This window comes from Hemibagrus wyckioides, linkage group LG16 (genome assembly GCF_019097595.1).
Source record: "Hemibagrus wyckioides isolate EC202008001 linkage group LG16, SWU_Hwy_1.0, whole genome shotgun sequence".
NCBI classification, from domain to species: domain Eukaryota; kingdom Metazoa; phylum Chordata; class Actinopteri; order Siluriformes; family Bagridae; genus Hemibagrus; species Hemibagrus wyckioides.
In genome coordinates, this window is record NC_080725.1 from 11,847,100 (window position 1) to 11,868,733 (window position 21,634).

General features: G+C 39.2%; 1 protein-coding gene across 2 annotated transcripts in view; it reads right to left on the reverse strand.

Annotated features, from left to right (window-relative positions):
• The window catches only part of nipblb (NIPBL cohesin loading factor b), a 29,939-nt gene extending 13,455 nt beyond the window's left edge, over positions 1 to 16,484 (reverse strand). Inside the window, exons 1-11 of one of the 2 annotated variants that reach the window (XM_058411662.1) lie at positions 16,105 to 16,484; positions 9,250 to 9,395; positions 6,303 to 6,468; positions 5,561 to 5,691; positions 4,341 to 4,452; positions 4,081 to 4,229; positions 3,828 to 3,976; positions 3,001 to 3,088; positions 1,794 to 2,279; positions 384 to 1,628; positions 19 to 189 (exon numbers count right to left, since the gene is read on the reverse strand). In XM_058411662.1, the coding sequence (XP_058267645.1) occupies positions 19 to 189; positions 384 to 1,628; positions 1,794 to 2,279; positions 3,001 to 3,088; positions 3,828 to 3,976; positions 4,081 to 4,229; positions 4,341 to 4,452; positions 5,561 to 5,691; positions 6,303 to 6,468; positions 9,250 to 9,313 (2,761 nt within the window). In that variant the 5' untranslated portion in view covers positions 9,314 to 9,395; positions 16,105 to 16,484. The remainder of the gene's footprint in view (positions 1 to 18; positions 190 to 383; positions 1,629 to 1,793; positions 2,280 to 3,000; positions 3,089 to 3,827; positions 3,977 to 4,080; positions 4,230 to 4,340; positions 4,453 to 5,560; positions 5,692 to 6,302; positions 6,469 to 9,249; positions 9,396 to 16,104) is intronic. The other variant, XM_058411663.1, reaches the window with a different exon arrangement.
• Between the last annotated feature and the right edge of the window lie 5,150 nt (positions 16,485 to 21,634).

A 21,634-nucleotide genomic window follows, 5' to 3' on the forward strand; every position in this document is an offset into this window, starting at 1 on the left:
GAAGGAATTTTTACTCACACTCCGATTCACTGTCTTCCTCTGAGCTGACCTCGGCATACTTGGGCTTCTCATTGGCTGTACTGCGCTTGCGTTTGTTCATCTTTACCCTCTCACAAAGAGGCATGGTGGACTCGATTTCGGCAAGCAGATGAGGAGGAAGCTCTTTCAGGACTGACTCATCAATGGCCCCTTGAAACAGTTTAATAAAGATTGTTACTCCTTTATTTAAATCAGTCATGCCGCTCCAAGCAAGTCTTACAACATATCTTGAAACATAATAGAAGATTGCATTTGTTTATCTTGGTATATTTATGAAAACACGACTTACACATCAAGGTTTTATTGTTCTGAAGTACACAACTACACGGTCAAGTTTGTCTTACCTTTTGGGGACTTCCCATAGGAAGGCCTGTTCTTGCCGGATTTGGAGCCGGTTGCATGCCGGTCCTTGATAATTTTTTGCACTTCGTCAAGGGAGAGCTTCTGAAGCACCACTACAGGTTTGGACCGTTTGCTGATGTCCTCTACCAGCCCAAGCCTCTCTAGCTTCACCCGTGGCTGGCTCCATATCTCCCCAGGCCGCCTGGGTTCTGCGTTCCCATCCTTATCGCGTTTCAGCTTGGGAATGACGAAGTTTTTCAGCGCGCCAGACTTGCCACCTAGAAGGAAATCAGGAAACTCTCCAGCTCTACTGTCAGGGGGAGGCAGCTTGGAGCCATCAGTACTTTTCCTGGTACCATCAGTGCTCCGCCTCTCCTCTTTACTGTTGGGAGATTTGAGGTCAGAGCGGGGTCGACCAGAGTCTGGCCCACTTCTGCCTTCTTGTTTCACACGGGGACTGTCAGGCCGGGAGCGGTGCTCAGGAGAGCGCCTATCCCGGTGTTCTCTGGATTCGGACCGGTGTTTACGCTCACGATCTCTTTCTTTATCTCTGTCTTTATCTCTGTCCTTGTCTCTGTCCCTGTCTCGACCAGGGCGGTCCTGCTCTGACCTGCTGGAGGATTTTGGTGTATCTGGCCTTCTGATTTTGGAGCCGTCACTGCTGCGCTCCCTGTCCCGCTCTCTATCTTTGTGTTTTTCTTCTCTGTGGCCGTCCCGGGAAAGCTCCGGGCGACCGTCTTTTCGTGGAGTTTCAGGCCGGATTTTGTCAGGCTTGCCGTCATGCCTGTGCTTCGACAGGTCTGGCCGCTTGTCTGAGCCCTGCACCTTTCCTGAGGAGTCGCGTCGGCTGTCCTGCTTGTGTTTTGGCGTCTCAGGGCGGCCGTCTGAAGCCGTTTTCTGCTGCTTTATTACCTCAGGCCTTCCGTCTGCCCCCCTTTGCAGCTCCTCATCCGTTTTGGACTTGAGTCGTAGTACACCAGCTGAGTCAGAGCCATCCTCAGCCCAGCGCTGTGCCTCCTGGGCAGGCACGGGGCATTCAAGTTGCCCCTCGACTCTTCCTGCCTGCTGCAGGTCTATGCTGACCATAAGTGCTGGACGGTTAGCCCCATTGCTTGCAGCACTAGCCTCCTGAGGCGTTGGTTTGTTCCCTGCGCTGCCCCCACCACCTACACCAGGGCCTCCAGCAGTACCAGCAGCACCAGGCTCCTGAGGGTACGAGTCCTGTTTCCGCTTCTTCAGGGGTTTGTCTAAAAAAACCCAAAAAAACAACAATTAAAAAAACAAAACAATAAACAACATTACAACATTCAATCTTGTTTAAAGGAACAGGCTTCCTGGTTTCAATTCAGCTTATAATTTACAATAGTTTCAAACGAATTCTTTCACAGTAAAGGTCAGGAAAACAGCTCTACCTTTATCCTGAACCTCTTTAGAGCAGCGCTCTCGCTCAATAGCTGATTCGCGCTCTATCCTTTCGATTTCGGCCAGGGCGTCTAATTCAGCCTCATCGTAAGGAGTCCCAGTGACTGCTCCAGGTTGTTTGGCAGCGAGTGCCCCTGTGTTCTGCAGTACCGTGACCTGATGGTACTGTTCCCGAAAGCTGTTGCAGGGAAGATCATTCTCTGCATCTGAGCCATGCTCCACACCACCGGACATTAGCTCACTGGGCTGCTCTGTGTCTGCCGATTTGACCCGTGATAGCTTCAATGTCAGCTTGGTGGAGTCTTTGGAGGGCGAGCTGACAATGTCGTACATGGCACCTTTCTCACCTTCCTCCTTTATCATTTTCTTTTGCTTTTTCTTCCGTTCAGGTGAGTCCATGAGGAGGTCAGGAGCTGCATCTCGTGGTGAGGTGTATGGAGGCGGGGACTGAAGGATCAGAGGTGGCCGCGAGCCAACTAGAAACAAAAAACATTACAAAATATTTGAACTGAAAGCCACAAGCATCATTTTAAATCATGATTATTTCAAGTTCATGCAAATGAGTTAAGACAAGTGACTCTATCCACTACATTCCCAGTCTGATCCGATGGCACTGACTTTGGATGAGTTTCACATAGGAGGAAAAAAAACAGCTCAAAGTCAGACAGCTCAAATCTGATTGTTTTACAAACCCACTTTAATCATGAAAACACTTAAAACTAGCTTTCAAATCACATTAAAAACTCTGGACATAAAGTGTGACTGTTCATTTTTGAGTTCTTTTTTTTCCCCCTTCCAACGTTCACCTTCCCAACACTACTCCACACCACCAACAGCATGCCTGAGCTGTTACTGTGACAACAAAGGTGGACATGCAGGAGTAAACGTGACTACAATCCAAAAAGCCAGATCAGATTTGGCAATTGTAATTTGTAATATAGAGGAGAAAATAAAAATCAAATTCGCCCAGCTGTATGAATGCAAAAATGCCGTAAACAAAAGGATTATTAAACTTAATTTCATTTAAAAGTACTGACTTTGTATGGTACAGTGTATTGCCTATAAAGAATTGAGTACTGTGGTCAAAACTTGATCATAAACTGTTATAACTATTATCATCAGTGTTTACAGATACAATGTAGTAGTCAGTATCACAGTGCAATGCAGTATGTTTTGCAAGTGGTTTACAACATTTACCTTTAGGGGTCCCTTCGCTTCCAGCAGGAGAGCACACGGATTGGGGCGATCGGAGAGGGAAGGTGTTTCTCATTGAAGGATCACTCTCCTAAAAAAAAAAGAAAGAAAAGAAAACAAACTTGGGTCAATCAGTAAATTCACCAACACAAATCTTATTTAATAAGTAATAATCACATGTGCAAAATCGTGCAAAGTGAGGTTTAAAAGAAGTAAAAAAAAAAAAAAAAAGTTATGTCCAGTCTCTATTTACTTGAACTAGTGTATATTCGAGTTTCTCAAATGCCACTGAAGCTGTTTCTGTGCTCTGTGATTTGAAGCACATGTGCTTGTCAAGTCTACACTCTCAAGAGGCAGATAAAAAGACCATATCTTTAATAGTATCCAGGGGTGATGGTTAAAAAAAGAAGAAGATATTATTAAGCTCTATTAATTCTGGTTTCTGCTACAGTGGTCGATAAAAATACAAAACTATGCATTTGTCTTAATACGTAACAAACTTATGCAGATGTAGCCATGAGATCTGGGGCTATATTTAAGATTTTCTTATGCTCCATAGTTATCTATTACACCAAATAACAAGAATTAATCCTTCCATTAATGGAGAGTCATAATTTTCATTTCTGAGCAGTCATCACACTGCTCATGACTCATAACTCATTCAATCTTTGAACAAGGAACTTTGTTAATGCACTCTTGCAATACACACACAGCTAACAGAAAATTTGCTACTGAAGGTGCAAACGTGCCAAAAGCTTAATAAAAGGCATAATGAGAGGGGAAAAAAAGCTCTTTGGGAAGTGTACAAGGTATGTGGTGCATCTGCTCACCTCATTTCCCAGTCTCTGGACTATGTTCATGTACTCTTCATTGGAGCATTGCCGTGCATTGTGATTGGCTGAATTACTTGACATTTGCCCGGAGACTTTGTTGTCGAGGATGCTTCTCATACCAGGCACCATGGGACTAGCCACAGAGACTGTAAATAAAAATTTTAATAAACCTTTAGATGTTTTGACAAGCTACTGTGAGTAATAAGGAGTTAGAAATTCACAATACTTAAATTGCAGCGTATGAACTCACCTTGGATCTGTTGATGCTGAGAGTAGGTGGGAGGATGAGGATACTGCAGGTAACCGGCAGGGCTCTGAGGGGCATATGGGCTGGGCACGGGGCTGTTTTGCTGGGGTATGAACCGGGCACCAGAGCCCGTCTGAGGCTGAACAAAGCGACTACAAGCAAGAAAAACTTGTCAGCATTCCTAAAATGCTCAGTGTTTTTAGAGTAAATACATCTTAGGCCAAGTAAATTTTTAATTAGAAAAAATAAACCTTGCAGAATACCTAGGAGGACTGGGAGTAACAGGGGTTTGCTGGTAGTTTGTGGATGCCGGGCTGCCATGCATGGAATTTTGAGGCATCTTGTATGGCGGCATCATTGGCTGTTGCATTATACCTTCAATTACAAAACAATTGATCAATTACCATAAAAATATAAAATTGTGTAAGAGGTGTAATTTAGTCACCAGGTTATTTTTACCAGCAGTATTAGTAATTATTAGCCTTTATCATATGCAAGAAACAAAGGGCGAGTGTCATTAGTCAGTCTAACTTTAGGATGCAGTGAAACGTCATTCTTGTCATTCAGTGAATCAATTGGTGAAACAACATGACAGACAGACAAGTTTAGGGGGTTTTAGGACAAGGACATGAAATATGTTAGAATGTACATTAGAGTACAATTCACACATTGCTTATTGATTCATTGTTGAAGACAACAAAGGAACACAAGGAGCACAGCGTTGGGCGCTCTAGAACAAAGACATGCTTCTAGTTTAGAAACACCTCACTGGGGCTTTGCTTTAGAGGTATACGGGCTGGGCCAGTAGGTAATTAGTAGGTCTGATGATTAGCATTTTAATTATTCTTATGAATAATGGCATACTTTAAAATTTACTACTTTGTGACAGTTCAACTGAAAATGAAAAGCCACATTCAGGTGTTGCTTCTTTAGCGCTTCACTGGAGTCGAATTTTCCTAGCATGTGAAAGAATCTTACAATTGTTACATTGCCCCTTCGTGAACTATATCTAGCTAAATCAACCCTGTATCAAGTTCATAAATGACCTCAGACTTCTTTCTGTATTTTCTGACACCATGCAATAGTCATCTATAAAAATATCAGAGCACAGATTAACTTCAGAACTATGTCTGTTATTACAGTAGACTAGGAGGTGTGGTCCAGAGTACAATGATGGAATTGAAATTGTATTACCAACTAAACTGATCATCTGTTCATGTACAAAATGTTATTGCTAAGCCAAATCTTTTAAGAGGAGCCATGTATGCACTATACTGTATAAATCAGTCAAGTTTGATTACACAACAATTAATAGTAATTCTAACAAAAACCTATATTTCAGACTCCTGATCTAAGAAACCCTTCGGGATGGTGGAAGTTATAAAAAGCTCGGCTACGGAAGGCTGCCGGAGCCACATCAGGCCTTGCACTGTGCTCCACTGGGTTCAGAGTCAAGGGCAATGTCTCCATGTCTTCTCCTTACCGCCCTGAACCCCGTATCGGGTGGGCATACTTTTCTCCCTGAAGATGTTGGGGTTCCTGGACAGCACCGTCTGCAGCAGCACCGGCATATCACCCTCTGGGTCATCAGTACCCAGGTTGTCCTTCAGCTCTCTGCCATGAAGAGTGACATGGTGTGAGTGGAGAATTTCATTAAAAGTTATACAACAGAAACGTAATTAGCTGTCCATTTAAAACTCAATTCTGTGAAACCCATAAAATAAGTTCAACGCCCTAAATTTATTTTCCCATTTTTTTTACAAGACAATTTTATTCAAAATATGAACTGAACTTTTTTTTGATGAGCCAGACAAGATTCAGTTCCAGGTCCATGGGCTGTATTTTTGACAGCCCTGGTGTAGTTTGTAATTCTTTAAAAAAAAAAAAAAAAAAAACGCTTGGCAATTAGCAAAACTTTTCAAATAACTTAGTTAACAGTTGTTGAAATAGTTTGCTCATTTTTATACTTTATACCATCATAGCAGAGAAATCCAATTTGATCTAAGAACAATAAACATAACTGGCTTTTTTTTTAAAGCCAAGTCCATGAAAGATGGCTCTACAGTCAAAAGCCCCAGAAGGTTTAGGGTGATTCACAATTACTCTCTTCCAACTAGTAAAGCATCACAATATTGCTCTGTTAGCATCTATCCAAAAGCAGAAGATGCCTAAGCCCCACACAATCATAGCCTGTTTGAAGAGGTTGAGACAACAGTGATACATACATGTGCTCGGTGGAGACCTGGTTAAGGCTGTGGACCAGCTGGGAGACAAGGTTGTCATCCCTGCGGGCCAAGAGACAGTTGACCTCCTCGGCGATCCTCCCATTGTACAGCAGGCTCTTAGTGGTGGTGGCAGGGAGAGGGGAAGGCAAGGGCAGCTGGTTTAACACTGCAAAAACACGTAAGAGAGATAATTACTTCAACAGGAATTCCCACCATATCTGATTGGGGGGAAATAAATAAATAAATAAAACAAACCAGAAAATGGTAAAACAAGCTATTTTAAGCAGTAGATCAGATAAGTGCTGAAGGTTGTGATGCTTTTAATTTTAGAATTATATTTTAAGTATACTGGCGTTTTGCCTTCGTTAAGTAGCTCTAAAAAAAAAAAAGTGACAGTAAGCTGGAACTATGGCCAAGCAGGTGGCCAAACAGCATGCTGGCACCAAATAAATAAACTGAAATGCTTTTGTTTCAACGCCAGCATGAAGTGAAAAACAAGACTCTGAAAGATGGCTGAGCTATAAGGACAAACGTCTGCAGTCTGGAGTGATATTAATTCATTTGGATCGCATAGATGAATTGAAAAATGTTGCGGATGTTATCTTTCAATGGTATTTTAAAAAGGTAGCCACAAATGTGAACACAAGCAAAAGTTTCAGAAATGAATGTTGGAAAGAAGCAGAGACACAGAAACATTGGGGTTCTACAGGACCTCATTAGTGTTATTCCACTGACTGTTCTAACAGACCTTTCCAAATGTATGAGTGCACGCTTCTGGCTTTTTTTTCTGACATGTATGTTAGTAGAGATACATCACATTCTCTGTAAAATCCACATGCTTGCCAGCGTTACCTTTATTAATATTCTAATATATAGTTTAACTAAACCTAAAAAATATGCAACGGAGGCTTTTCTTCCACTCTGAAGTGAAACTCTCAGAGCGTTGTGGCTTGGTCTAGAGCAAAGAATTCATTGAACCCGGTCGTTTGGATTATTCGCTAATCTGCATTCATGTGAAGTTTACTTTTCTTAATTTAAATAACCTCTTGGTGCTTTGCCTTTGTATTGCTTGGTGGTGTTGCAGAGTAGCAATAGAAAAATGGTTACATGTTGCTTTGCCGCTTTCTAGTGTTAAATATTTGAAATCCTATTAGTAACAACAACAAGAACAACAATAATAATAATTAATCACCAAATAACAACAGCTGAATAATAAGTATTCACTCATTCATCTTCAGTTACCACTTTATCAGGGCTTTTGTCAATTGTGAGACTATACCAAGAAAACATCCCATGAATGGGATGTCAATACATTGCAAAGCGCGCGCGCGCACACACACACACACACACACACACACACTAAAGAGCAATTTAGACTAGCCAAACCATATATCTTGGTTTTGGATATGGGAAGAAACCCAGAGGACACCCACACAGAGATGGAGGGAACATGTGAAACTCCACACACACAGTAACCCGAGCTCAAGACTAAACCGGGCAGCTGAGAGGCTACCCAGACTGTTGCAAGAAGAGAAGTAGAAGAAGAGCTAGGGTGACCTACAGGGTGTCATTCAAACTTATATTAATTTTACCAGATTAATCAGGAGAGAGCAGAAGGCAATTATCCCTTAAAACAGAAAATCTGTATGTGATGTCTGTGGTGCTACACATTTAGTGAGACTCAAGTGAAATAAAATGTTATTGAGATCATTACTTGATCATGGCATCCCTCCATTTTTGTTTCTTTTCCTTTATAGAAAGTTTTGTCCCACCAGCTTTCAGAGGTCACAAATTGGGAATGGAGAAGGAGCCAACTTTGTCCAAGCATGAAAAAAAGCATTTTCAGGATTAACAATTACTATTAATTACAGGATTAGCGATCAGTGATTACTAGTAATTAATATCTATCACAATAATTACATGCACACAATGAGGTGTCCTGTGGCTGTGTTTCTCAAAACAAGCTCAAGTCAAACAGGTCCTCATCCACACGAGAGTGGCCCGTTATAAGAATGTGGAGGAAATGCATTGTGACTGCTGGATAACTTTAGTACCTGAACCACACCTCACAATTTCGTGAACCATGCACCATGATGGAATGCTGTGTTAAGATTGATTTAATCCTCAGCTTTCAAACCTGTGGCTATTTGGTAACACTGGGGTGTTAATGAATTGAACATCCTGTTTATCAACCACTAAATCAACCACTAAGAATTTTAATTCATTTTACATTAACAAGATACCAGCTTTAGAGAATATTGTAAGCATGAGGTTCACAGTGTTGTTCAGATCAGCCAGTCTGAAACTCAAGACACTATTTTCCATGCGTTTTCAGTTGAACCCACAATTAATCACCTGGGATTTTCCACTAATTATTCTCCCATTAACACCTCAACACTTTTTTTGGTACAAAGTCTACAACTGCTTCGTGTCTCGCGACTTCATAGTAGTGAGTTTCTAAATTTGAACTGCTCAGTGTCTTTTATGAGGGAAAAAAATAGAGAGGATGAAACGATTCCTCCGTTCGTGCCAGGAAGTCGGTGCTGTCTCTGCAACACTGAAGCCAATTGCATTCCCCCTGGAATCCCCTGGCATGGACAGCAGGAGGGCACACCTCCACATTACAGCCAGCATGTATTTCACCAGTGGGAGCAAAATTCAACCTAAACAGCTTTTTATACATTACTGCACATGATAGGAGCCTTCTCCTACTCTCAAGCTTAAAGACGGTTGTAAAACAGAGCAGCTATCATGAAAAAAAATGATTAGAAGGTCCTAATTTATCATTTTTAACATGTATTCACTATCCAAAGCAGCATGATCCAAGCGCAAGCATGTGCTCCCTGGGATCTGAGCAAACACAAGCAGGACTGCTTTAGAGCAAAAAAGGATATAAAAGAGCTTTTTCTTCAATAACATGCCTAATATGCGTGTGCAAGTTACTTACAGTCAGTGAGGCTAGCAATCCCAGCAAGAGTGGTAATGGGAACATGAGGCATATCCCCATTCATGCTGAAGATGGGGGTGGGGGGTCGTGTTGATGTGCAGGATGCTCAGTGTCGCTGCTCTCCGACCAGCCTTCACATCTCCCTTCTGTGGAGAGAATTAGAAAAGCACCATGAGCAAACATGACAGAGTCAAAACCATGGATTAGCATGTACAAAGCAAAAATGCGGCAACTTTTCACAATTATTAAATCATCTCTGTTTCAGAAAGTGTCACAACAGCAAATAAGGAGGACTTGTAACCTCATCCTTCATTACATCAACTGGTTTTGAAATGTCTTCCACTGGGAGTCATCCTATTATAGAAAAATTCAAATGTCCCCCATTCAAGGACCCCTTACAGAGCATAACGATTTCACAGAACAGATTTAATTTTGAGAGAAACTATGTAGCATAACGTTAATCAATCTGAGTCATTCAAGCTGGATCTATATATAGATTTGAAACTCTGTGTATTAGCTGAACACCCGTTCTTTATGTTTATTACTACTGCATTTTATAATTCTTATATCACTTCCATTTTAGACGAGGAGTCAATATACCTCTGACGACTATTCTAACTAATTAATGAGCGTTACATGCTTTTGTGCTAGCTGACTGCAACTTCACCACAGTCCAGAACCCTGTGTATACACATCATGGTCTCGTGTAGATCAAAATAAATTGTCACATAAACAAAAGTAAGACCTAAAGTATCGTATTTCTCAGCATCTAGGATGCCTACATTTTCCCAAAAGTGTAAGACTCAAAAATATATGCATTGTAATAAAATGTCTGATTACTTGTGACACCAACTAATCCAAAAGTCTGATGCAGAAATGTGCTGATAATCACACTAATCAATGAAACATAAAACAGTTGACCACAGTGAGGTAACAAATGAGAAAAAAAGTGAAGTAAGGATAAGTAAATCAAAGATTTAAAGCATGCCAATATTTCAAGCTGTCACTTCTCGATCACTTAAACATAAGGCATAGAGGGTTAGCCGTGATTCAGCAGCCTTAATAACATGTCGGGTTTTCACAGCAACAATGCATTGAATGCATGCACCTAGCAGCTTGAAGGTTTTGCTGGAGTTTTGCTGAACCAGCACGCTTGGTACAAGCGGATAACTTCTTTAATCACAATGCCATTTGTGTCATATCACCTACCTCTGTATACAAAAATATCATAACACCTAATACCTGAAAAGCTTGTACACTGATTCATCACATAATCAAAACAACGATACAAATACAGACCTGCTCAACTTGCACTGACTGTATGCTTGGCTACAACACAACAGACAAAGTGCATCCATCTACATCTGCAATGCAACTTGAGTCAATATGCATTTAATATACAGCCAAAGCAAAGGTTAACTCTGGACTAAAGAGACCTACATAACCTGCATAAGAAACCGCACATCACATGACACTTTGCAACCATCTACAAATGTACTCAGGCTTATGAAACACAAGGAAAAGTGGGACACAGGTGTTAAATGTGCACCATGCACTAATACACAATGGTGCACTGTGAGATATAGGCTTCATCTGCATCCCTAACGCTGTGACGGGGGTTCAACAGTCTTTGTAGCAAAGGGTGATGTGAAAGCTGTAAGCAGAGGAGACTCCAGCATCATGTCACATTACAGGTGTCAATCACGCCGTCTTTACATGCCAGAACGTTTCACACCATTTAACAGCACTGATGACGTGCTAGATCATTAAATAAATCAGTAATTCGCCTTGAAAGAAAGTGAATACACCATGTCAGTTGTTACTGTACTAGTTATAGTTCAGTGCAATTTTCCAGTGACATCAAAGTACAATATAATGCCATTAATGAAAATGTGTTAAATAATAGTTTGTTCATTGTAGATTTTTAATATATTACATGCTAAATGCTACATGCTGTGACATCACTCTTGGCCAAAAAAATTATACATCATTTTTTCACTTTTTCATAAGGTAAATACATAATAAAGAATGTGTGCATATACAGCATTTTTACTGTAACAGTAATGCACAAAAAAAGAGGAAGAAGAACAGCTGTCCCTGATCTGCTGTAGTTTTAGTGTGCATGTAAACTTTTCTAGTGTCTTCATCTTGGATAAAACAGATTTCCTCCGCAAGCCTTCTGTGCTCACTGTAAAACCTTGTATGCATGTGCACTCGAGTTTCTACTACAAGCCATTTAAAAGCATCTCCCCTGACTACCATACATGAAGCGCAAACTACATTTTAATCACTTTCTAATTATCAACCAGTCCAAAATTTAGGACTTTTTTCTTTTTGTTAAAAACAAGCTGTCTATTTCATATGTATGCACTCACATCATTGTCCATATACTGGACAGAAAGTCACATTGCAAAAAGGTGGTGGAAGTGGGAGGGGCTTCCAGGGGGTCTTACTTCATATTATTCACTCAAAACAAACACCTACCCATTATTCCAGACTGCTATAGTGATTGGCTTTCCTCATAGTTTAGAGTGATAACATACATCAGTGTTCTCTAATTTTAAAATGTGAACTTATGCAAAACACGAAAAGGAAGGCAGGTCTGGATAAAAATCCTTATTCACCTGCCTATCTGCCTGCCTTTATATAAAAACCTGCCTTCAATGACTCTGCATATCCTCTGAGGAGTTTTTGAATCCTCTCTGTTCTAATATCCGCCACTTTTTCTCAGACATATCTGTTCTAACTCTAGCAGATGCCTGGCCAATTTTTTTTGACATATCTTTTAAAACTACCTCTTTCCAATAAAGTCTGAGGCTGAGACGGTCATGGGAAAACCTCTTTTGTACTGGCTTTGCCTTAACTTTGAGAATGTTGTCCTCTTGCATAGTTTTGCTTTTTAAGATCCTGGAATTCAGGTTATTCCTGAAGATCCATGCTTTTCAAAGCATGATTTTTGTCTGTGATTTCTAATTTTAGAGTGTAACAAAAATAATCTAAACAAAAAAAAAAAAACTACTGTTTGAATTAATTAACAGTACTGGATCATAATTTGCGATAGAGTAGATTGCAAAATTGTGCATTTAGTAAATGCACAATTTTGCAATCTACTGTATAGGAAATTAATTCAAAATTAACTCCACACTTGACAATTTACTATAATGCATTTTGCATTATTCAGAAATAAAACTACTTCTTTTTAGCGCTGGTGTTATCCCATGAAGGGGACATCTTTTGAACCTTTTAGGTGTAGCTTGTATCTTTTACCTGGGAAAGTGTGTACGGTGTCCCACTGTGTAAAAGCACATAAATGGTACATAAGGTCCAGTTATGTACTGCATATTTACTGAAATTGCAATCAATTGCGACTAATTTATAGCTAAAAGACACTCTAAAGTACAATAGATGTAGATTTGCTGGTACCCCAAAAAGTGACAAAGAAAGGTACAGTTCAATACCACTAATTATGGGATTGCACTGAGTGCGCGTTATACAATCTAAATGACCACACAGATGTGTACAGATGTGTTTCATTCTGATACAGTGCATCTACATCTACCAAACAGATTGAGTTCAAATATAACATTAAAACAACAACAACAAAAACCCAATTATATCAACATTTGTTTTTTGGTGAAATGGCGACCAGTTCAACTTTGAAGCAAATAAGAAAGCTTCAAAAATGCTGTAGTTTTCAATAAGTGTTTTCACTTTTCAAATAAGACAGTACAAAGGTAACATTTACGATTTCATAATAGATACCGAACTAATAAACATTTTAAGCACCATTTAAGCTCCAACAGGAACTGATGACCAGATCACTCTCATTCATGAATCTATTGCTTTAAGGGGCGGGGATCAAATAAATAAACAGGAGATCTCGGATTACAGATAACGCCCCCCACAGCGACCTCCAGCAGAACCACACTGCTCAGAGAGGGAGGGAGAAGCGTAACATGCACAAAGGATTAGCAGATAGAGTACAGAGAGGGAAACACACACACACACACAGAGAGAGAGAGAGAGAGAGAGAGAGAGAGAGAGTGGGGGTGGGTGGGTTGGAGACAGAGTAAAAGAAAAAGAGCGACACAGACAGAAGGAGGGAGTAAGACAGACAGAAAGAGAGAGAGACAGAGAAACAGAGACAGACAGAAGGAGGGAGAAAGAGGATGAAAGGGATACAAAAAAAATGAGAGAGAGAAAGAGATATGAAGACAGACAGAGGGAAAGATAGATAGACTAAGAGAATAGATCGAGGAAGAGGGAGACCGACATTAAGATAGACAGGAAGAGGGAGACTGACAGATAGAGAGACAGACAGACAGTGTGTGTGAGGGATCATGACAAAAAGTAAAAGATAAAATAACACCACGCAACAAAACATGACAACCACCTTCCTACCACAGAAAAGTGGCAAAACTCAAATAAATCATCAAACTGATAGGACCTGTCTTCCTGCTTGCTAGTTTCCTGTGTTAGCATAACAATGTGACGCGCAAGCGGCTCAGCTATATTAATACAAATTATTAGCCACATATCACTAGAGTACATGAAGTGATGTAGAGTAAAAGTGTAATAGAATTCCGTTAATCAGACTGCATAAATACACCAAGTGTTGTCCAAACTTTTCTTTCTTTTTTTCTTTTAGTCGCACCACCGCTGTGGCCATTCATTCTCTTTTAAAACGAAACAGAGCTTGTGGAGATGAAGGGTCAGCCTTGTGACTCCCGAGTGCGGAAAAAAAAAAACCTTCATTTACACAACCCTGCAATGCACCTTAAAAAATACCGCCACCACTTTGTTTGAAATATCAATATTTACAAAAAGTAATTTAAAGGAGCACGAGCATATTCTTATTTCAAAACAACGTTACATGCCTTTACAACTAGCCAGCTAATCATTGTGCTAGCAATTTGAAAACACGGGAGTAAACACCTTTACAAAGAAGTCATTGAAAACGAGAAAGATTTCTGTCCATACCGTCAGCGCTGGTTTGTTCGGGGAAATGCACAAATAACCAGCTATATGAGCAGCAGCACCATGCTAACTATCCAAACTGTTTCAGCCTGATTCTCGCGAGCGCTAGCTTTAATTCTGTAACAAACACAACGGCAGCTAACAGATTAAATGGGTTAGCTGTTCAACATTTCTAAGTTTAACTTTAGCTTCACCAAACGTCACCTTACTTACACGGCTAAAACAAAACAAGCATAATCAGCGTTGGTACATGTTAACTGAGCTTTTTCAAAGAGTTTTTCGAGCACTAATTACTGCAAAAGTTCGCTAGCTCGCCAGTTCAGCCAGTCGGCGGGTGAGAGGCTAATAACGAGAGCTTTATTTTAGCCAGCTCACGCGCTTCTATTTATTAATTCGTTTATCTAGGCTACATTAGAGTGAAATTTCCTAGTTTTACTCAGAGTCAATTAAAGAACAAACTTCAAATTTCAGCTCAATTTCCCTGAGTCAACTTCAACTTTGATATATTTTTCAAACCGCAATGTATGCTAACGCTAACTGTAGCGAGTTTTAAACGAAACTGTGCCTCACGGTGGCATCTCCGTAAAGCCTCGCATCTACCCAGGGCTTCTTCTTATCTAATCCTAACACTGGACGAATTACGTTGTGAATGCTTTAAACCAAGTTCTGCATTCGTCTCTGTGTCAGTGTGTTAGTTACGCTTCACTTAACACTACCGCATCACAATAACGAGACATTAGTGGTGTTACACATAAGCTTCAAATTAAAATCTGATTTGGGTAAGTTTAGAAATTGGAGCTTTTCATGCCAAAAGTCTCTGAAGTGGCATAAAAATTTGACAACAAGGACTTAAGTATCTGGGTCATTTCTATTTTACTGCGACTTCCTCACATACTCCATATTATGATAGATAACACACGGACTAGAGCGCCTAGAATTGGTATGTTCACCTCGTATTTTTATTCACCTGGACATCAGGAAATGCCTTGAAAGTGTGCGTTTGCTTTCTAGGACTATCCAGCAAAACACACTGACTTCACTGTTGTCTTAACGAGTGTGTTTCACTCAAAACCTGGAGTCTCCCAGATATTTTCTGAGTGCTTATCTGATCCTAAACATCAGTTTAGCCTGTTAAAGCGATACAAGCCGTCATGTGTTAGAGGAGGGGGAAACATTAAAAATGTTCTGTGTATTGCTTGTCTAAGAAAACACACTGGTTTTACCTGCCTAATGTTACCTACGAAGCAAATCTGAAACGAAATAACTATAACTATAGCAAGATTATAACTTGCTAAATATGCAGCTCGCAAACTTACATGACAGCTAAAAAGAAGAATGTTTACAATGACTCGCCTACTGAGCTAAACCAGCCAATTTGCCAGCTAGCTCTGTAGGCGAGTCAGTGTAAACAATGCTAACTGGCTAGGCTAACTACCAGCTAGCCGGGCCTTTTCTTGTTCTCGTTTATAAGCAGCGTTTTAGCTAGCTAAGATAATGAGCTAAAGTTCTTTTTTTGCTTACGGTGTTCAAAACATGTTCGGTTTTGAAACAAGACCGGCCAAGAGGTCGAATTTGGGCAATTTTTTGTTCATTTGACCAGCGTGGCCTTGTAGCTAGCTAACAAAACCGCGAACCGCGGACTCGCCTAAGGTCACTTGCCCGTGGCCCCGTCGCCGCGGATCGGCCACACAAGGCAACGCGCGGCGGAGAGAACGGAAAGAAGCCCGCGGAGCTAGCTTAGCTTAAGCTAACCCAATCCGAGCGAGCGATGAATAACATTGAAGTTTCGCACGGCCCCCGATATGTTATCGGGTATTTTAGGCAATTCTCTTTGATCGACCGCGAATAAATGAAGTGATCGGTGCGTTGGTTATTTACCTCAGGACTTGGGTGTTTAACAAAAAGAAATTGTAGCAAACGTTTCGGATCAGCCTCTTGAGCTCCCCTCTCCGTTCCTGTGTCGCTCTTTGCAGCTACTCCGAGTAATATAACAACAATAATCCGGGTCGGGAGGGTTCGTTCTTCTTCCTTCTCACTGCAAACATGAAGCCTTGAGGGAGGTAAACAACATTCCTTTCAACCGGTGGATTTTCGTCCGGATTTACACTCCAGCGCCGATTGAAGATGTTTGTAAAATTCCAAGCGATTTCAGGGAAATATTTAACGGCGGAAAAAAACCCCAGAAAGACTATTGACGCGGTGATAAAAGAGATCCACTCAGACTCTCCCCCCCTCTCTCTCTGGCAGAACAAAATGCCGACCGGAAGCACCGCTGCGGGAATGACTCCCTCCACCGGCGCCAAACCGACCAGCAGCGACTCAGGCCGAATCCCAAACGACTCCATTTTGGACCAAAGAGTACTCCATGGATGCCATTACTACCTATCGGAGATAGTGCGTGTATGTAGGGAGTCGGAGGTTATTTGGGATTCAGCCACAACTACTTCCGCTGTTTTCTGCATGCTTTCTTTCCTACTACTAATTCTACAGTAGTCTCGAGAATCGTTATTGGTAACAAACCAATGGACAATCCTTTTCCCTTTTCAGTGTCAAAGTTGTCATTGCAGGTTAACTTTACACATGCTGCTTTTACAGGTTGAAGCATGTTTTCTGACCTGATATATGTAAGTCTACAAAGCAGCTGTTTATATTATGTTTCTTTCTCTTCATCATAAAATACTGCTTTACTTATTATTATTATTATTATTATTATTATTATTATTATTATTACTATTATTACTATTTACTTATTTGCAAAGACAAGCCATATCAACACAGAGATCCACAGAGATAAAAGTCTGCACCAAGTGTAAGTTTACTTTATATATCTAAACCTTCTGTAATTTTGGATTTTGCTGAAAAACTCCTAAGCATTGAAAATCTGGCTTATTAAACAAAATTACGCATAGACGGGGACTAGTGTTGCAGATTAGCCAAAAACAGGATATCATTTACAAACAGCTTGGCTCATGACTCAACAACAAATCTCTGATTCAAAAAATGTAACCGGTCACATGTCATTGTTCACCAATACTGGAGCATTAATTAATGAATGCTTTTCAATAATAAAAAATAATATTAAAAATAAAAGATTAACTGTCGCCAGTTCCGTGTCATTTTATACGTTTTCGAAAAGGACTTTCTGCTTTTCTTCATGATGTATTAAGCATTTAAAGAAAGATGAATAAAAATGGAATAATGTTACACTCTACTTGCACAAAGCTAAATACCACAACACACATTATGTGTGGAATAAATGTCTATAAATATTGCCATATCACTAATATTAAATGCTCTTTAAAACCTTTAGTCCAGTCTGACTCATAACCTGCATTGCTAAAATATTTTCTTTGAATCTGTATGTGGTAATAGTGCTGCACTATTTATTCATTCTTTTTGAGCAGTCTAGGGCTGCACCACTCTTGTTTGATCTTCCAGGTCATCAAAAGTCTTTACCTTCATTTTGCAGATGGTTTTGTCAAAATAATGTCTCAGAATTCCATTCAAACTCAAGGCCTTAACTGTGGATCTTCTTTGTGTTTCTTTCCAGCCTAAGCATTCCAGATTATTAGATGTTTTGTTTATGTGTAAAATTTTAAGAGAAGCAAATCGATATAGCAGAATACTTTTGCATATTTGGTGAAACTATAAATGTCAAGTAATGTGTTACTTTTTTATGGGTCTAGCTAAAGATGCACAAACTGACCGTGTAAGAGCACTGAAACACTGAACCGACGCATAATTGTACTTTACATATTTTATTTACATTTACATTTACATTTCTGGCATTTGGCAGATGCTCTTACACGAGTGCTTTGAAGCCTCTATCAATGAATACATTAACATTGGTTCCATAGGTCACAGACTTGGGATACCATCAGCCTGTTGGGAGTTTCTATTTCACAAAAAGTGAAAGAAGATATAAACATTTTCCACAATTTTGGGGGAAATTAGGAAAAATTAGATTGTTTACCATTTATTACACAGGTTTCTGTTAGCTTTCTGCAAATCCATCCCCGTGACACTTTTCTTAATCATTTAAACATTTTCTCTGGTTATATAAAAGCTATTAAATATCTAGGATTACACTGTGGTGTGAGATTTAATTTGTACAAAGGCTAAGAATATTGTTTTAAAAAATCTTAGCAAAGCTTATAGCTTAATATTTATTGAAGCAGCTTTGTTCCAAATAATACCAGGTGCCAGGTATATTTCGTGTTTAATTACACACTAATAATAACTGCAGTTTATTTTTATTTATTATTTCTTATTACCTCACCCTCCTCTAACACTTTATATTTAGACAGTCTGGTTAATTTCAGGAATACTACTACTACTACTACTACTACTACTACTAATAATAATTGTTGTTGTTGTTGTTGTTATTATTATTATTATTATTATTATTATTATAGTAATAATAGCAGCACAATATAATGTCACTGTTTCAACTGATTTCACTAAGAAAAATGTTCTCATATTTAATAAAAGCAGGTATATGAAAATGATAAGCTTTATCTGTTAATGTGTTTGTTCTTTTAAAACGGAACAATCATACAAGAAGCTATAGAACATTATAAACATAAAATAGTAATGCTTGGAAATGTAAATTGCTTACATATGGTGCTGGTATAGCATTAGTTTAAAGGTTTTCCAGAGTTTAAAAAGTAGCTTTATTTTGTAACTTTCTTTGAAACTTTTGCTTACAAAATGAAATGAGTTTCTTTTTAGGGTTTAGAGTCATTTATTTACTGTAAACAGCTCGCGGCCGCCCTCTAGCGGTAGAAATCTGAAAGTGCAACACACACTAAGAACCTAAACACAGAGCAGGAAGTGACAGGAGTCAAAAATGCCACAGCTAATAAACGCACAGTACACACCAACCTGAAATATCTGACAAAGCTATCACTTAAATCTGATTTACTACTTTATTAGTGTTAGTATATCTGTTTATTCAGATAAAAAGCCTTTATCAAGTGCTCCTTTAAATATAAGAGACGTGATTGGTCAATCAATTTCCAACATCTTGGATGCTAATTGCCTGACATCCCAGTTACTGTAACCAGAGTTGGTGACAGTTGTAGTTACTGGACGATGAGAAAGCAGTGGACCACAAATCGCAAGTGCATGTTGAAGTGTAACGTCTCTCTGCTGTTGCTTTTGTGCTCATCATTGTAATCTTTGCCAATGTTTTGCATTGAGGGACTCCTATACCTAAAATAAACCCCACAGGCCCCAATCAATCCCAAAACAATCCCAATATTTCAAATATTTAAATACTCATTATTTAAATAAGTATAAGAATATTCTGTATATCTGTAGGAGTCATAGAGCTTTTTTTATTCCTGCACTGACAGAACACGTGTTTGAGTTGACATCATTATCACCATGTTATTGGAACCTGCAGTAAGTGCTACATGTTTGTATTATTAAAATATGCAAAGATAAACACAGTAAATAGTAGAATGTCCTTTCAACCTGAATTCTTTGAATCTGTACAGGCTGTAGACTACACTTTTTTTTTCTAAACATGTATACAATAAAAGATATAATAACATACAACTATATTCCATGTTTCTCCCCTTATACAAATATAGCAATAAAATCTAAAACACACAGCAAAATATTTAGTAGTAGATCCGTACAAGATTAGACAATAGCATATACGGAAGCTGTATCTGTGTTATAACATTAATATCCTTTCATATATCCAGTAATAAGTTTAATACTCTTGTATTTGATCAGGTATAAACGTGTAATAAGGAATATGTGATAAATCTGACTATAGTCAAGATATTTTCACTTTTTTAAAAAAAAGTTTTTAAAAGCATTCCAAAATATTGTAAAACCCACATTCTGGTACAAAGAACAAAATCGCAAATGAATAAGTAACTTTATAGAAATGTTATACATTTTATTTATTGTTTAGTAGAGCAGTAGAGTCATGGTGAATTTATGGACATGGTAAATTTACTGCAAAATATAACCATTTTGCAGTATTTGGCTCCACAGATCTTGCCCTCAACTCTGGCCTGATTCCCGAATTTTCCCAAAAATATACCCATAACATGATGCTACCATCATCATGCTTTACTGTGGCAATGGTGTGGGATTTGTGCCAAATCTTCTGCTTTGTACAGATAAAAATATATATATATATATCAAGTTTGGGTTTCACCAGACCAGAGAATCTTTTAGAAGCAAATTATTATGGAACATCCTGTGGATCTTTTAAGCTCCTTTAGAGTTGCCTTTGTATTAATGACTTCATAGTAACCTCATTAACTGTTCACTGAATTCTGAACAAAGGCAAGATTCCTCTGTTTGAAAAATATTGTATCATATTTCAAAGGGCCATTGTGTACCTGCACCAGCGGGTATGTCACAGTATAACAACAAGATGGCAACCAAAACATTTTCCCAAACACAAGATCCTCTCTGGTGAGCCTAGCTGATCTCAAGCAGGTAATAAATTATTCTAAAGACAACAACACTCTTTGGTAGCTGCTCAATGGATATTATATAATATAATAAGAGTTTTGAGAGAGCAGATTATACAAAAGTAATAAGTACAAAAACATGACATTTTCATTACTTAAAAAACAACAATTATGAAGCATGCTTTCACAAGAAATGTATTGTGTAGATGAAGATGTTTCTGGTCATGCTGAATGTTTTTTGATTTGGTATTGCTATTGCTCAGATAGTCCACAAGGTGGCAGTAAATGTTCACATTTGGTGTAACTTGGCGTTTCTTAAACTTCCCTCTAGTCTACGCTATGTTGCCAAAAGTTTTGGGACACCCCTCCAAATCATTGCATTCAGCTGTTGTTTTTCAGGAGTTGGGCTTGGCCCCTTAGTTCCAGTGAAAAAAACTCTTAATGCTTCAGCATATCAAGACATTTTGGACAATTTCATGCTTCCAACTTTGTAGGGAACAGTTTGGGGATGACCCCTTCCTGTTCCAACATGACTGCACACCAGTACACAAAGCAAGGTCCATAAAGATGTGGATGAGCGAGTTTGTTGTGGAGGAACTTGACTGGCCTGCACAGAGTCCTGACCTCAACCTGATAGAACACCTTTGGGATGAATTAGAGTGGAGACTGTGAGCCAGACCTTCTCATCCAACATCAGTACCTGACCTCACAAATGCACTTCTAGAGGAATGGTCAGAAATTCCCATAAACACACTCCTAAACCTTGTGGAAAGCCTTCCCATAAGAGTTGAAGCTGTTCTAGATGCAAAGGGTGGGCCAACTCCATATTACATCCATGTGCATGTAAAGGCAGACGTCCCAAACTTTTGGCAATATAATGTATAAATAAATGTACACACCTGCTTATTATCAAGCACATTTTAATGTTCTATTTAAGTATTGTGCACATTATTATAATAATGTATATC